General features: G+C 46.8%; 2 protein-coding genes across 4 annotated transcripts in view; one reads left to right on the plus strand and one right to left on the minus strand.

Annotated features, from left to right (window-relative positions):
* LOC135827354 (sushi, von Willebrand factor type A, EGF and pentraxin domain-containing protein 1-like) overlaps positions 1–15,202 on the minus strand; it is a 168,198-nt gene extending 152,996 nt beyond the window's left edge. For 2 of the 3 annotated variants that reach the window (XM_065339863.1, XM_065339862.1), the window contains exons 1-3: positions 14,919–15,202; positions 7,778–7,976; positions 1,001–1,078 (exon numbers count right to left, since the gene is read on the minus strand). In XM_065339863.1, the coding sequence (XP_065195935.1) occupies positions 1,001–1,078; positions 7,778–7,974 (275 nt within the window). In that variant the 5' untranslated portion in view covers positions 7,975–7,976; positions 14,919–15,202. The remainder of the gene's footprint in view (positions 1–1,000; positions 1,079–7,777; positions 7,977–14,918) is intronic. The other variant, XM_065339864.1, reaches the window with a different exon arrangement.
* A 561-nt stretch (positions 15,203–15,763) lies between these two features.
* LOC135827553 (polypeptide N-acetylgalactosaminyltransferase 1-like) overlaps positions 15,764–17,500 on the plus strand; it is a 25,444-nt gene continuing 23,707 nt past the window's right edge. The window contains exon 1 of the mRNA XM_065340028.1: positions 15,764–16,268. Within this exon, the coding sequence (XP_065196100.1) occupies positions 16,056–16,268 (213 nt within the window). The 5' untranslated portion in view covers positions 15,764–16,055. The remainder of the gene's footprint in view (positions 16,269–17,500) is intronic.

Below are 17,500 nucleotides of genomic sequence, written 5' to 3' on the forward strand. Positions count from 1 at the left end.
CTATGCACGTTCAGTGCACGTGCACCCAGGGTCGAAACTGTACTCCATTTGTGTATGTCGCGTGTCGCATGTCGCAAAAGTTGAACTTTCTTCAACTTCTGCGACAGGTGCATTGCGACAGCTTGCGACAGCTCGCGACAGGCAGTTTCTTGTCGCAACTGTCGCAAATCGCGTGTCGCGTCGCAGAAAGTTGTATTGTGAATCGGGCTTAAGGGTCCAAGGTTTTCATTGTGTGCCTTTGCCTAAAGCGGGATTCACAGAAGCTTTTTTTGCGATGCGACACGCGATGCGACGCGATCTGCGATGGATGCGTGCGATGCGAACTCGCGAAATACCATTCACAGAAGAAGTCAGTGATGCGACAAAGTCTTGCTGATTTGGCTACGTCACCATGATATTCGCGCGGTTTGATACAACTTGAACCTTTGTACAACTTTGCTGTAGAAAAGGTCAAAATCGTACGCCAAATCGCTTGTCGCATCGCATCGCATCGCAAAAGTTGTGCCAAGCTCAACTTCTGCGATGGCCTGCAATGGCCCAGTTGCGGCAGTTGCGTGGGGTGCGAAATGGCTGCGATTTGGGGTTTTCCCGGTTTCGCGCCTGTGGCGTCGCGTGTCGCATCGCAAAAAAGCTTCTGTGAATCCCGCTTTAGGGTCCATAATTATCGAACTTTTTTCACGAAACGAAATAATTTCGTTATGGGGTGGGAGGGGGTTGACCAATTTCGTTTCAGAAAACTTCCATACATGTACATGGCCATAGAAGCAGTGACACACTTGCGACTTTTGTTGTATATGCATGTATATTTTCAACAATTTTTACGTTCTGAGGGGGAGGGGGGAGGGAGGGAGGGAGGGAGGGGTTGGGTCTAAACTAAAATAATTCGTTTGGTGAAAAAAGTTCGATATTTACGGACGGCCCCTTGAAGGACAATCCTACGTATTATAAGATTGACTGGTGACACAAAAAAATACCAAAGTTCACAAGGACGGATACTCACACAGTGTGCAAAGAACCAAGACGTGAAAGCCCAGTAATGGGAAAAGTAGTACTATCCAAACCCATATAAGATAAATACCTGAGAGAACACAACAGCAACCAACACAACCACCGCCGCCGCCACCACCATCGCCACCACCACCACCACCACCACCACCACCGCCACCACCACCACCACCACCACCACCACCACCACCACCGCCACCACCACCACCACCACCACCACCACCACCACCGCCACCACCACCACCACCACCACCACCACCACCACCACCACCACCACCACCACCACCACCACCACCACCGCCACCACCACCACCACCACCACCACCACCACCGCCACCACCACCACCACCACCACCGCCACCACCACCACCACCGCCACCACCACCACCACCACCACCGCCACCAGCAGCAGCACCAGCACCACAGTCACCACCATCGTCATCGCCTCCAACACCACAGCCAGCAGCAGCAACAGCAACAACAACAACAACAAACAAGTGACATCTCCTCCCGACCTGCTTTCAAACAAGAAATCTGCTCACTGCTGATTAACTCAATCTGCTCCTGCAGCGCTCACCCTCTCCCATACTTGTAAAGTTCAAAGTGATGTAAATCACTTTCCAACTGTTTAACCCACAATCTCACCTTCTCATCAATTTATCTCTTATTGGCGATGGTGCCATCGTGAGAATAAAGAATTCAAACAAACAACAGACGTATTGAAATTAGGGCTGCAACGATCGTGGATTTTCACCTATCGATTACTCTTTAGCTTAACGATCGATTAATCAATTATAATCGTTAGCAAATAGTGTCAGAATTTTGTGCAAAAAGTACTCTGTTTCCAAAAGCTAGGCCTTCATATTACTAAAAAATTGCATTAGTGACAGGGTAGCTCAGAAACATGGCAGCTATACAGTCAATTTAACTTCAGAATATGCACCATGCCTCTGGCAACTACATACTCACAGTGGAAACTGATTCAAACTTCACAAAAACGAGGGTTTTCAGTACTTTTTGGACTCAAAATCCCTAACGAGTAATCTATAACGTATTACGATTACTTGATTAATCAGGAATTATCGATCGCTTACCGAGTAATTGCTATAATCGTCTCAGCCCTAATTGAAATACTTTGGAGTGAAACCAAGCAAGAATTGTCACTGAATGGCTAAGGCCGCGGTCACACCAAAACTGGCAAAAGCGTGTACAGCTGAATCGCAGACTAAAGTGGTGGTCTGAACGCTCCCTGCATGGTCAAACCAAGTGCATGCGCTGACTGGCCGAATGGTTTCGTGCGTGAAAGATACACTAGTTGCTAAGTCTTGCGATTCCTTCGTTGGCCATGCAAAGCCTCGTCTTTTGCAAGTTTGGACATCTCTCTCTCTCTCTCTCTCCATCTATCTATCTATCTATCTATCTCTCTATATCTCTCTCTCTATCTCTCTCTCTCTCTCTCTCTCTCTCTCTCTCTCTTCGACACAGCTCCACAAGTTTTGTTTCGGGCTCCGGAGTCCAAATGGTCATGGTGCAAAAGGCAGATGACTAAAATCCTTGCAGGCACGACGGGCAAGATACTGGGCAACTGAAAACCCCAAAAAAGAAATCAGATGGAACGGAAAGCTGAAGGAAATAATCAAGCTCAAACAAATAGTCCCCTCCCCCCATCCTGCTCTGCTTGCCTGCTATACTTACAAAGCCAAGGCTTTGAGCGAAACCAAATATCAGTAGACGGCAACGAAATTCCTACTGAATTTCCCACCCTCAAACAATGCAAAACTCCAGAAGAAAATCAGCGAAATGGGGTCCTGGCGGACTCGGTGAAATCTAGCCGGCCACTTGCTGGCTGAATTTCGCCAGCGGAAGGTGGCTGCCGTTCCGCGATTTCCATGGAAGCTGCGGACAATTCCAAGGGGGAACAGGCGGAATGGCAGAATCTTGCTCAGGGTAACCGCAGCCTCGGGGCCCGGTCCCATATGCACTTGAGACCTGCGGGTCCGCTGCAGCGGTGTCGCGAGAGCGTGTATCACCATGGAAACAGCGAGTAGCGGAACTTTGGCCGCGGCGGAAAGCTTAAATCCATTACTCCAAAATTGTTGGAGCAGATACTCTTCCGCAGAAGTTCCCCTCCTGCGACATTCCAGCATAGTGAGCGATTTGTGTTGTTATCTTGTTACAGTCGTGGATAGTTGCGTCATACCTCGTTCCAAGTGATTTCTTCTATTTTAGTTACTTGGAATAGAAGAAATCACATGGAAACGAGTTATGAAGCAACTATCCATGACTGTAGCAAGATAATAAGCAGTCAGAAAGTACGATAACAGGGCACAAAACTGACATGTTACTGTGACATTCAACAACCTGAGACCTAGCTCTCACACACCTCCAGTGCGCAAACCAACAGCCTTCCAGCTTGGAAGGTTCAAGGTTATGGTAAGATCAATGAGGGGAAGGTGAGCGCAGCGAAAGTGTGTGTAAGCTATTAAAGTCCCACGGCAACACAGAATGTTTCGTTTCCATATAATTTCTTCTATTTTTTAAATTAGATTTATTGGCTCGGTATCCGAGTTAGTTACTTGAGATGGGAATTTCCCAACTTTCCATACTTTTATACCGAGTGGCTACACAGTGATCGATTCAATAGACCTAGGATGGTCAGCCCACCTTGACTTTGTGCTGAAGAAAGCCGTAAAATCTTTTAATATTCTCTTTAGGCTCAAATCAACTCTACACACTAAATCACTCTCTCTCTCTCTCATTTACAAAAGATATACTGTAAAAGCCATATATAACGAAGTGCTAACTCTAACGAGTTAGCAAGGAGAAATCTGTCCTTAAAATAGAAATCGTTGTACAGAGATCGATACATATACTGTCCTATTGAGCGTTGAGAATAAGTGAGAATCGTTATCTTTGGTACACGTAAACCAGTCGATTTTGGGAAATCGTTATAATTATATGCGCTTCGTTAGAATAATGGCCTTTACAGTATCCTGCCCATAGTTGAATTTGCATGCATTGCTGTCACCCCGCTCTCAATCACAGCCCTTGACCGTCTTGAGCGAATCCAGCGCAAGGCGGCCAGAATTTGCCTCCGTCTCCCCCTCTACACTCCTCTGAATCATTCAACACTGCTCCGTCGGCTCAAATGGCCGACAATGTCCTCTCGCCGCAAAGTGAAGCTCACTCTTCTTGCACACTCCATAAAATACCAATATGCTCCACAACACATACGCATGCTCAACACCCCCGCTCAAGATACGGCCCAGTATAGCCTTCGACACGTACGCACTTGGCACCTCCCACCCACCAGAACTGATCGCTGTAAAGACACCCCACTGTACAAGTCCCTAGAATACTACAATGCCCTCCCTGCTAGCATTCGTGAAGTCTCCTCCCGACCTGCTTTCAAACAAGAAATCTGCTCACTGCTGATTAACTCAATCTGCTCCTGCAGCGCTCACCCTCTCCCATACTTGTAAAATTCAAAGTGATGTAAATCACTTTCCAACTGCATAACCCACAGCCCCACCCCCACAGCATCTCACCTTCTCATAAACGTATCTCTTATTGGCGATGGTACCATCGTGAGAATAAAGAATTCAAAATAGAGTTTTGGATACTAGTTCTTCTAAAGCGAAAGCTTGCATTATAAAGTGTTCTTGTAAGCAAGGTTACATCATTGATGATTGTGACGAGAGAGCGTTCTGGACACATAACTACTTTGGTTCCAATGTTTGTGATATGACCGTGCGCTTATATATTAATGTTGTTCATCGCTATAAAAAATAGATTCCCTTTCGCCAAGTATCACAAATGTATCACTTCGGTGCATTTTTCGTCCTAAATACAGTAAAACCTGGTGTAAGCGACCTCTGGGTTTAGCGACCACCTGCTCTTAACAACCGTTTTTTCCATGCACCGACAGTTCTGCACAGACACTGTGGGACCTGGTTCTAAAGACCACCTGGCTTTTTAACGACAGCTTTTGCTTGCACCGTGGGGTGGTCGCTTGAACTAGGTTTCACTGTAATCCTGTAAAGTCCGCTGCAAACGCCCACCCCATTCTTGCAAGATCTGCTGGCCTGTACACACTGACCCCATGCACTGTCACCCCTCCTGTACGAAAGTGCATCTCACACCGTAGAGCGAAGAGCGCTTTGCTACGGTAAACTATGTCCACTTTCCTGGTTTCAAAATCTCTTTGGGCACTAGCCACAAGCTAGCTCGTAGTGATTAATTTTTATGATGATGGTTGTTTTATTTTGCAAATCCAAATGGGAGTTTCTTCCGAGTAACAAGGTAGCGAAGAACAGAGTATTGCAGGAACCAAACACACTTCTGACGGTGTTTCAAGCCATCGTTTCCAAATCACACAACGCTCAAAGGCAAGTGTTTTTCTCGAGCACTTCAGAGTTTTCAACAAATTAGCAGCGACTTTGTAGGTGTAGCTTCTGTGACATACTCTGTTCGACTTGCAACTGCAATACTGCGCCCAGTCAAGTTGTTGAATGACGCTTCGTCAGAACAATCACTGTTCCGTTCTGAAAGCGCGCCATCGTGGCACTGCATAAACTTCATGAAAACCAGATGGGTTCTACGGCATTACCACATGGAGAGCGAACTACCACAAAGACGACTCATTTATCGAATAAAAGGAAATCTCAACAGAAGTTTTTCTTTCCAGCAAGACAATGACAATCGCTTTTGCAGAGCCTCCTGGTAAGACATATGCAGTTTGTAGGCATTACAGCCGTTTTCGTACGCATTCGACCTTCATGCCAGCTTTCTACAACTATATTGACCTGAAAAAGACGAAAATAGTATGGACCCGCTGGGGTGGGCGTTTGCTGCGAAGTGGGCGTTTGCAGCGGACTTTTACGGTACTAAACAAACAAATCAGGGATAGGAAGTTAGCCATTAGGAGAAGGAAGGTCGAGCAGGATCATGAGTCAGTGAGTGAAGCGGATCTGGAGGAACAACTCCGCTCACGGGACGAGCAGCTAGCAAATGGGAGACAAGTGGTCTGTACAGAAACGGAGGATGAGACAGGTGATCAGAGGATGGAAGAGCAATTGGATGACGAAACGGTTGGTGAGGAGACAGAGGACGAGGCAGATGATGGTAGTGATGATGATCGGGAGGATGACGAGCGGAACGAGGAAGAGGATGATGAGATGGACGAGGAGGAGTCAGGTGGGAAGGAGCGAGATGAGGCGGATGAATGTGTTGATCGTAAGAAGTCAGCTGTGTATCTACACTTGTTATCTCGTCCTGACTGTCTTAGTGTGTATGATGACTCTCATTTTTCTGTACTGTGTCGTGCGCGTTATGTCCAGCAGTTGAAAGTCCTTGAGGCATTTTGTATACGTATTCATAAGCCTGTTTTGTGTAAGCAGAAGGAGCACGTTGTTGCACTGAAGTTGTATTCGTAGGTTGACACTTCGTTTAGTGCCTTCTCGTCTTTGGTTACGTAATCTTTTTACCTTTTTGTGTTTCCTCTATTGGTTTTATTGCACTTGTATCTAGTTGTTATTTCTAACACCTTTCTATTTACAGTACCTAAGTTCAGTTTCTTTGGTTGTATCCTTAGTTCCGTATTTTTCCCACTGATGATAGGAACAAGAAAATCGATTATGGATTTTCAATAATATTTTCGTTATAAAATACACAGTAAATACATGTCAAACAAGTAACGTAGTTGCGTGATGTCTGCGGCCTTCATCCTATTCATAGCTATATATTTATAGAACTAATAATTTCTTAGTTCTTTAGGCAAGACCAAAAAAATAGAGATTCCCGGGCGGGCCGTCCCGCACCAAAATCGAGCCGAAGCCATTTTTTAACAGTTCATATACATGTGTAGTACTGATCCTGTGAGAAGATCTGTGACGTGGAGTCACACAAACCTGGGCTTGTACGACTCCCTGATGTACAGATCAGGGCCATTGTTGGCCGAAATACAGAAAAATTGTATGGGTAAACCGAGTACCTGTTTTCTGTAAAAAAAAATGAATAAAAAAAGTTATCGGATAATACAGTAAAAAATGTTCAGCATGGCACGCGTACATACATAGGAAAAATATAAAAAATATAAAAAATTCGCCCGCCCGCACCAATTTCACATGGGTCCAGCCGGGGAATCTCGATTTCATTTTGGTCTCGCCTTATAGCCGAAGTTTGTTATAACAGCAATGCACTCGCACCATACATTACAAGCAGCAAACTATGACTAGCAAGTGGTCCATGACTGTATGAATGGACTTGGTTTACATGGGGCCCAACAAGATTTGGTTCGCAATAACTGAACACCGGTACTCTTCATTACAAAGGGTCAATTTTGTATGTGTTCAAACAGGGACATGGGCAAGGGTTTGCTATATCACGAAATTCGTTATATTATGCGAGTTCGTATAAGTGGAGTCGACTGTATTTTGAGTCTTCTCGCTGAGCGTAAATTTGAGCACCCTCTAGTAATAAGCTATCCTCATATACTCCTCGCTAGAGTCTGTCCTCCTGATCTGTTCTTCTTGGCCAGTGAGGTCTACTGCGCCCAGCTGAAATATATTATGTTGCTGGAGGAATGTGCAGCCGAAACGAACAAATATGTTGCCTAGAGATGTATCCTTGGCCCAAGATTTTGAAATTGGACATGAGGAAATAATAATATTGGTGCTGTAGCCAACTTGGGAACATGCCGCCTCTCAGGAGCTGGCCGCGGGTCTGACTTCTGCGCCCCGTAGCTCTTACTGTACAGACTATGTCCACTTACACTGACACAGTTGAGTCACTGAAGGACCACGGCAGTGTGTGGCCAATTGGGCCATAGCAATTGTACGTAGTAGTAGTAATATTTATTAATAAATTTTTACCAACGTGTACAGTATCCTTTGGTTCGCAGACTTTCGCGTCTGTGCTGTTGACCATTATGCTTATGACGTGCAGACATAGGATCCAGGAACACAACATATCTGTGTGCAACAAAATAGCCAGTCAAGAGCAGGAAACCAAGAATCAACCTGGGCCCAGTAAAACATATACTTATGGGTGTACGTCAGGGTATATTCTAGGACGAATTTCCAACCGGTTACGGTCCAATGAAGAGTCGGGGGGGGGGGGGTCAGGGGGCCCCCGGGAATTTTTTTTTTAAATACAACCCAAATATGGCACTCGACAGCAATTATTATTTAACAGATTTCTTGGTGCTGGAGTGTACAAACCATACAAACTCGTGACCCTAGTACCAGCCCACGCGGCTTCGCTGGAAGTATCCGTCCAGAAAAAAGCGTTTGACCATTCACAGCTCCATTCACCCACAGAAAAGTACGGGCGGTTGGAACTGATTTGTAACTTTTCAACCGGCCGCCAACAATTTCAACCGGTCGAAAACCGGTTGGGGCGGTTCTAGAAAATTCCCTGGTACGTGTATTAAAATTTCTGCGCCAGTGACCTGCCAGGTTTCAAGTGTAATGTAGAATTAGGTGACCAGCATTCCCGTCACTTGTAGTGCATACGCAAATGCCTTTTAGGTGTAATCTAAATTTAGGTGCCTGGTTTCTCTACCGAAATCACCGAAATTAAAGTTACACACCGAAAATAACGCGTTTCGCAGTACACAGTAAAACATGTGTTTGACGGGCCCTGTACCATGCGGAATCCTGTAAAAACCGGACTCCTCAAACCGGAATCCCGCACCAAAGAGCTGTGGATTGAACGTTCATTCCTGGACCAGACGGGAATCCTGTCTCCGTACCAGGACAGCTGCCACTGCATCAAGGGCGTCCGTTTAGGGCAGGTCTTGCTGTATTATGGTGAAAACAAGAAGGACAAAATGTTACGAGTTATGACTAACTGGCCACCAACGTAACCAGACCTTATACAGTCAGCGAGTGCGACAAAATGGCACTCGCTGACTGCATAAGATCTGGTTACGTTGGTGGACAGTTAGTCATAACTCGTAACATTAAATTTTTGTCCTCCTCTTTTCACCATAATTGAATTGGCTCACCATCCGAGTTAAATCTTACTGTGTTGTGAATAGAATGTGCCAGGCTGGGAGGTCTGAAAGTGACAATCCCCCCGAAAGCATTTAATGTACCCAGCATAGAAAGCATTCTTCAATTTCATTCAAACTTTCCCACAAAAGTTATTTTTGGGATACATATGGCCGATTCACCGGAGGATGTACCCAGTGTACTGACCGTGCTTTTTAACACCACAGAGCCAGAGCGTAATACAAAACAACAAGGACAATCAAGGCTTTTTCTCTGCTACTTCAAGTTTCATGCTCTCGCGATCTTCTGTTGCCTGGTGATTGCGAGAGCATGAAACTTCAAGTAGCAGCGAACAAGCCTTGATTGGCCGTGTTGTTTTGTATGGCCGATTCAAATTTTGTCCCCACATGGGAACGTTGGGAGGATAAAGGTTAAACGGGATCCACGTGACCAAGGTTAACACTACACCAGAGCTGCATTTCAAGGGCGTGCCCGATGGTGTGACCATTATTCAAGTAAGAACTGAACTGAATTGAACTGGGTTTCGTCTGTTTTGCGTGGAATTTCTGGGAGTTTTCCGAAGTATTGTACTGGAATATTAGTATTTTTTCTTTTCTTTTCATTGTATCTCTATTTTTCACATCTACATCTACATGACTTCATCTTGCCCGTAAAAGAGGTCGTTACCCCAGAAAAATTAATCTCGTAAGTAATAGGCTGTCCGTAATCACACGAAACAATTTTTTTTATCGATGGGTGGGCGGGCCGGGGAGAGTTTCGCTGTGAAATATATTTATAGCTGAAACGTACCGTATTTTCCGGGGTATAAGCCGCACTTTTTTTCGCTAAAAATCGGACCAAAATCGCCCCTGCGGCTTATACACCGAATATGCTTGCGCGAATGAATGCTTAGCATACATCAGTATGCATGCTGACGTCATGTGACATGTCATTCAACTCAGCTTCGCGCCTGTGTTGCTATCCCGGCACTTTTACTAGTTTTAGTGCGCGGGCTACACCATACGGTACGCGTATACGGGAACTCTATTTTGCGTACTGGTATTTAGCTAGCTACATGGTATTTAGCTCCATAACCATAATAAATTTGTAGAAAGGCCATTTGTCAATGAGTGTGAAAAATCTTGGTTTGTGGGTGCGGCTTATACTCCGAATACCAACTTTTAGTCAATATTTTGCCTCAAAAAGGGGGTGCGGCTTATACCCCGGTGCGGCTTATACCCCGGAAAATACGGTAAGTCCATTCTAGCTGTCAAGTCAATAATGCCGTAAAATCCCGCCAGAGCACCCCTGCCTCCTCGACGCTTTGAGTTTGAGTAGGTTCAGGTGGGGAGGGGCGGATGGGCGAGTCCTACTTGCCGCATTCAGTACTACATGAAAAGTACTCACCCTACGAAAACTGTTTGTGCATCTCGTACACCGACCAAAGGTCAACAGCCAGGAGTCGTATCGACCCGTCAAAACTGCAATCCGTGGTCAAGAGGGTGGGCACTGTTGTGTACATTTCCAACGGGGTCGAGCACGCGTCTGCAGTGCAGTACGGCATCACGGAGTCATACGAGGACACAATCAATCACTTCCCTGACAAGCAGTCAGGGAGGGGCGGATGGGAGAGACGGGACGTGCTGGTGGGATTTTACGGTACTTGCGTTTGGGGAGGGGGAGGGCATAACTAAACTTTTTCGTTCCGGGAAAATAATAGATAATGCCTGACACATACTGACCAACCACCACAATCTCAATCCCTTGACAAGACATGCAGAATCCCTGGATTTCTCTCAAAATCCCTGGATGGCACAAAAACAAGTGAAAAAGAGCTTTTCCCACCAAAAAAACGTTCGACTCTGCAGCTGTGCGTACAGCACAGATCGACCCTGTAGTGCAGTTTGATCAGTCTGCACCCGCCTGTCACTTTGTCAGTGCAGACCTTGCAGGCTAGGCATGGTCAGGTCTTCAAAGTGCTGTGCACAGTTCGAAGTGCGAATGAGCACCGTACATACCTTTGAAAAAAGTTCAAAAAACCGGGACCTTCGGGGAGAAACCATGGAGTTTTCAGGAAAATCATGTATCGGACAAGACTTTGTTTTTTCCGGGAGTTTGCTTGAAATCCCCGGGACCCCAGGAGGAGTGTTGATTTTCCGGGATTTTCCCGGGAAAAACGGGAGGGTTGGCCAGTATGCTGACAGTCCCTAAGAATATACTTATTTACGGACTTTGACAATAGTACCGGCATAATCTATAGTTATTATACAACACAGTTTGAACGACACATGCTGGGAGCATTGGAACTTTCCGCACCTGAGCCTTCCAGGTTGAAAGGTTGTTGGTTTGCGCTTCGTAGATGTGTTGGAACTAGGTGTCAGGTCATCGAATATCTCAATATCCTTTGTCAGCGTTGTGCCTTGTTGTCGCACAATCTGACTGTATATTATCTCATTACCTTGGTGGACTGTTAGTCATAGCTAGTAACTTATAGCTACTTTTCTATTTACAGCACATCAGGGCTTTTTTTATTAGTCTTAACTACAGTCAACTACGCTAATAACGACTGAGGATATAACGACAATTCGCCAATAACGACAGAATGACCATGCCCAAAGCAAAGTACCATCTAACTGTAATACATATAGACTTCGGGTATAAGGACACTTCGTAAATAAGGACACTTTTCTGATGCCCAGCCGAGTGTTGTTATACGCAAAGTTGACTGTACTGGAAAACATGTGGAGAACGTAAAAAAAATGAAAGAACAATACACAGGGGATGTAGGGGCGACGTGCCTTGGGAGCTACTCAACCTAGGTCTCGGCGTCAGGGTTGCAACTAAGCATCGAAATGGGACGGGGGGGGGGGGGGTAATGAGGCCCCAGATCCCGCCGTACACTGTCGCGTTCGGAGTTGCCAAGGGCAGCTACGTGATTTGAAACTCCGTATAGCGTGGAACACAGATCCGCATGCAGTTTACGTAACACTTTCCGTAGATCGACTACGTTTTATACTAACGTAATTACGTTATGCGGAACCTCTCTATTGTCAGATGTGTCCTGAACCTGTGGTGGATTTGATCTTCTACAAACTAGAGAAAAGAAAGTATGTGTGATGCGCTGACACCCCGTACAAATGGCGTAAATCGCTGCTGCAAGGAGCATTGCCAGGGCACACGCATTGCGTGTGCCCTGGCGGGAATACGTGAAATCAGTAGTGGCCATGAAAGGATTAAAGTGGGATGCCTTTCTCTCCCCTGTACACACATACGCCTGCGTGCGCACACGCGCACACACACACACACATGCACATACTCTCTCTCTCTCTCTCTCTCTCCCTCTCTAAAACACACACACACACACACACACACACAAACACACACACACACACACACACACACACACCACGAAGACAACCACATTCAGAAATAAGCCGAGTTCAACTTCGAAGGGCGTAACCTAACACCATGAGGAGCGGGAACCGACAGGGCGCTGATAACGCCGATTGACGGCGTCGTATGAAACCGCCGTGGACAGGAACTCAGCCTTGCTACGGTGCAAGTTGGGGAAAGTGACCGAAAAGCTGAGTCCGCTCCACTGTTGACACTTCATGCAGGGACCCCATGAGCACAAAAAATAGCTGCATTTTGGTCGAGAACTGGCTACGGCTTCGTGCGGCGATGATACCACCAACACCTTTGCCAGTTTGATCAATTTGGACACCGTGCTGCACAAGACTGCATGGCGAATGGCTCACATACCTGAATTGAACTTCACTATGCTACGATTTCTTATCATCAGGTTAAAGGGGAAGTTAAGGCAAAAATTAAAATTTCACCAGTTGTAGTCTTCGGGGTGCTGAGTCGAATGGTCTTGGTCCGAGAAAGCTGAGACGCTCCCTTCCTACTTGAATCCCAATCGAACTCGCGCACTTCCACCGAAACTGGGTGACTGCGCCCTACTAGATGGGGATTTGTATGCAAAAATGTCACTAAAAGCGCCATTTCGTTCTTATAAAAGCACGGATGACCGCGATTGGCCCATATGTTGTAGTCTTTTGGACGCTGAGTCGACTGGTTTTGGTCCGAAAAGGCTGCGATGCAGCGTTCCTCCTTTATTCCCAATCGAACATGGTTGAACAAGCGGTCACGTGGTCCTGGGTGCCCAAATCACCTGGTCACCACGCCAGCAGGTGACAACTTTCACACCAAGGTTCAACTCGAGTTCAACTCAAGTGACAGGACTGCACCCAAAAAAGGTCAAACAGGCTAGTAAGTTGTACCCTGCAGGCACGGTGACCAGGTGACTGGTGTACGCAGGAGCACGTGACCGCTTCTTCAACCATGTTCGATTGGGAATAAAGGAGGAACGCTGCATCGCAGCCTTTTCGGACCAAAACCAGTCGACTCAGCGTCCAAAAGACTACAACATATGGGCCAATCGCGGTCATCCGTGCTTTTATAAGAACGAAATGGCGCTTTTAGTGACATTTTGCATACAAATCCCCATCTAGTAGGGCGCAGTCACCCAGTTTCGGTGGAAGTGCGCGAGTTCGATTGGGATTCAAGTAGGAAGGGAGCGTCTCAGCTTCCTCGGACCAAGACCATTCGACTTAGCACCCCGAAGACTACAACTGGTGAAATTTTAATTTTTGCCTTAACTTCCCCTTTAATTTTTTGTTTTTATACGAAAGTCCACTATATTCCCGAATATGTGCGAGAAGTGGTGGCGGGACCAGGCTGCTCTGCCGACCTCAAAGGTCTCGGCGTCTACGCAGACAAAGCGCGCCATGAGTGCCCTATCTAGGGTAAGTCTGACACGGCTGTGTACCCAACGTACTGGTTTTTAATTTCCTGAGCCGCTAATCTTAGCTCTCCTTGAGGGACCGGTGGCGTGGGTATGGTTCTGCTCAGTGGGGCAGGAAGACTGTATTAACTCCATTACAAGCGTAGTCTCTTGTAGAAGCCCAGTCTCTATTATAAGCACACACCGAGACGGCTTCGAAGATAATATTATACAAGCGCAGTCTCCAATATAAGCGCAGGGCTTATAGTGGAGAACGGTATAGATCATGTCTATGCATGTTTTATGTTCGCAGTGTCACATATACACATGTTATGGCGCAAGTCTGTGATCCCCGAGATAAAAAATGTACAGACTAGTGTACCAGGAACTTTGTAACACTGCTTTCACGGGACCTGGTGGGAATTTTGTGATACTGGTACTTCAAAGTGTAAGAATAAATACTTCCACCAGATGGTTGAAAAATTATAAGCCCAGTCTCCAGTAGAAGCCCAGGGTGCGTTTGGTTGGTACGATCTAGAACAGGATCGAACAGCTGGTGCACATGGAGCAGCCTCATGCCAACCAAACGGTACTCCAAAAACAGAGCATATTTTTGTGAAAAATACGCCAAACTTGGTGCATTCTTCAAAATGTGTATGGGTCACCATGGTCACTGTGTACGGTACGACGAGTCCAACCCAAAAGCGTATGCACGTGATCATTTGGGACCAAAATCGATGTTCCCGCCAGGTTTCACTGTGAAAAAGTGAAACTGCTCGGTCTGCTCCGGCCTCGAGGCCGGAGCAAGCAGAACATGTTCTGGCCGACCCAGAACAGGTGCAGTCCCAACCAAACGCGCTGTTCTGGTGAATCCTGTTCTAGTTCGTACCAACCAAACGCGCCCCCAGTCTCCAATATAAGCCCAGGGTCAGAATTGGTTGAAATAATCATAATGATAAGCCAAGGAGATAATACGGCATTAGAAAAAAGCCCCCAAATACAGGAAGCTAGAGCCGAAACTCAACCGGTCATGGGTGTGCGTGTTACTTGTGATGCTCGTCGACACGGGGGACAATCGAGCACAGCAAACACGTACACACTCGTATTCCTCACACAGTAGCATCATTAGTTACCTGGTCGCTTCTGCAACTTAATATCCAGCGTAACAAAACACCTTCCAGAGGTGTGCTGCCCGGGTCGCGGAGTTGATGGGAAAGCGCTTGCTTTCCCAAAGCGACGGACTAGCTTTGTGGATCCCGCAACGGAAGCATGGGACACTACAACTTGTAGCAGGTTAGCTGGGAGGTGGACAGCTGGCCATGAAGAGGCTGATTAATCAGAAAGCAGCCTTGGGGACCAAGGAATGACAATCATTTCGTGGGGAAAAGCAAAGTTGTCAACGAATTCCAACTCACTGGGTGCATGTAAAAATTGTTTACTGTGCGTGGGTGATAGATCGATAGGATAGGAATAAATAATTATATTTATAGGATGTCGACCGAGTTGTGGCCGTGGGGCCGCGGGGAGCGCTGCGCTGCAGGCTGCAGCCTAAATAAATGCTTACAGCATGAAGCAACATATTAGGGAAGGTCAAAGGTCGAAAGGTCGAATCATTCCCGAAATGACGTCAAACGGTCGTGAAATAATTCCCGAAATGACGTGCAGCGTGAGGTTGTGTGGTTGCGTGAAACGGTCCTGATGTCATGACTCATGGATATACAACTACAAGACGGTATCGCGCGGTACGAGACTCGTACTAGTCGTAGTGTACATGACAGGAGTCGTCGTAAAATACCGGTATTTTTACGACTCCCTGGTATGACGTCACCAGACCACTGCGACTTTTTTGTGATCAATTTTTATTGTTTTTTTCTGTATACGAACAATACGACGTCACGACGCGCGACGAGCACTTTTTTTGTACTCAACGCAACACTCCATTATGACATGACAACAACTGTTCATGTGTTGCTTTGCTTGCAGGACCAAAGAAAATTTGATTGTGGACTGCACATGTCCTTGCAGGGAGCTAGCAGGGGGCCTGTGAGATATCATAAGGATTCCTGGTACCAGCTAGCTGCTTCCCTAGCCCAAAAGAAAATGATGCTGTGGAGTCGTGCAGAATGAACGAGAATTGCTGGTGACACTACGCAGAGTGCCGCACCTGTCGTTGCAGCGCAGGACTGTTCTGGAGTACATGTAATTGTGTTTTGAAGACGACGAATATCATTGGCTGGACCTTAGAATCCAGCTCTTAAAATCTGCTCCCGATGCGTCGCGCAAGGCTTGGCAAGTACGCCATCTTCGCCGCGATCGTAGGGTTCGCCCTGTTCTGTGTCGTGACGTTCAATGTGTTTCAGTCAGCCAGCGAGAAGGGTAGTGCTGCCCTGGAGCTGGAAGTAGGCCTGCGGGACGCGCAGGTCCGCGTACACGACACCCTTTACGCGGAGGATGACGTGCAAGTTGTTATCGGGCCGCCTAGGGTAAGAGCACCGGCGAACAAATAACTGAGAGGGAAATAAATAATTGAAATTGTGTCTGGCCAGTAACCACTGGGTCACTCTTGGAGACGTGCACATCAAACAAAAATTAAACAATTCGTGAATGTGTCCTGATGTCAGAAAGACCCACTCCTTGAAGTCTGTAAATCTCGCTGTTCCTGAACGTAGATCTCGATGGTGTAAATTTGAATTCGGAATCTTTTACACCGTATATTTTCTTACAATTTTCGACATAATCCTGTCTGAGTCGGAAATGAAACACGATCGAAAAAAATGCCGAGTATAGGCACTACGCACATGAACGTGCGTGCGGGTATGTATGCACACACATACACGAGGGCGCTTGCGCGCGCGCGCACACACACACACAAGCACAAGCAAGCAGACACACCCACACACACGCAAGCACACACATGCATACACACTCACGCAAGCACACACCCACATAGGATGCAGTACAATAGTGTCCATCCGCAGGTGATGGCAGGTCCTGAAAGGACCAGGAGTGATTCAGTAACTCAACTTCGAGTGGCGGGTAAGGTCCTGGCAACGGCGAAAATCTCGGGGACTGTGGTAACTGAAATCCTGAGACGTACTGTCGTGGACATGGCAATCCGGTCCAGTGGCCACGGCCGGCGCCCTCAGTACGTACAGAACGTTGCGTGCGCTAGTGCATACAGTCAACTTCGCTCATAACGACTGTGGATAGAGTGACAAAATTAATCGCGAATAGCGACAGAATGTCCCTGCCCAGAGCAAAGTCCATTCTAGCTGTATACATTGTAACGACACTTCACGAATAGGGACACTCTTCTGATGCCCGGCGGAGTGTCGTTATACGCAAAGTTGACTGTATATTGATCGCATGCGTACTCACGGCTGCATGGTCCGTGCACGGCGTCCAGCTCACCAAGCAATAATTATGCATTACTGCACCCAACTTGCCCCACCCAGCATACAGACAGACAGACACATGCACACACACGCGCGCGCACGCATGCATGCTCATGCACACCCAAGCTTTGTTGGCAGGGAGAATGCCGAAAGGATCCACCGCTACATGAAGTTTATGGGCCTTAGGATTGCCCTGTGTGTGCTCGCGCGTGTGTGTGTGTGCGCGTGCATATGTCCGTGCCCTTCTTTATTTGCATTTTCTGCAGAAACATAAGTTTTCTAATATGAGCCACAATGGCATTCCAATGTTCAACTTTGTG

This window comes from Sycon ciliatum, chromosome 11 (genome assembly GCF_964019385.1).
Source record: "Sycon ciliatum chromosome 11, ocSycCili1.1, whole genome shotgun sequence".
NCBI lineage: Eukaryota > Metazoa > Porifera > Calcarea > Leucosolenida > Sycettidae > Sycon > Sycon ciliatum.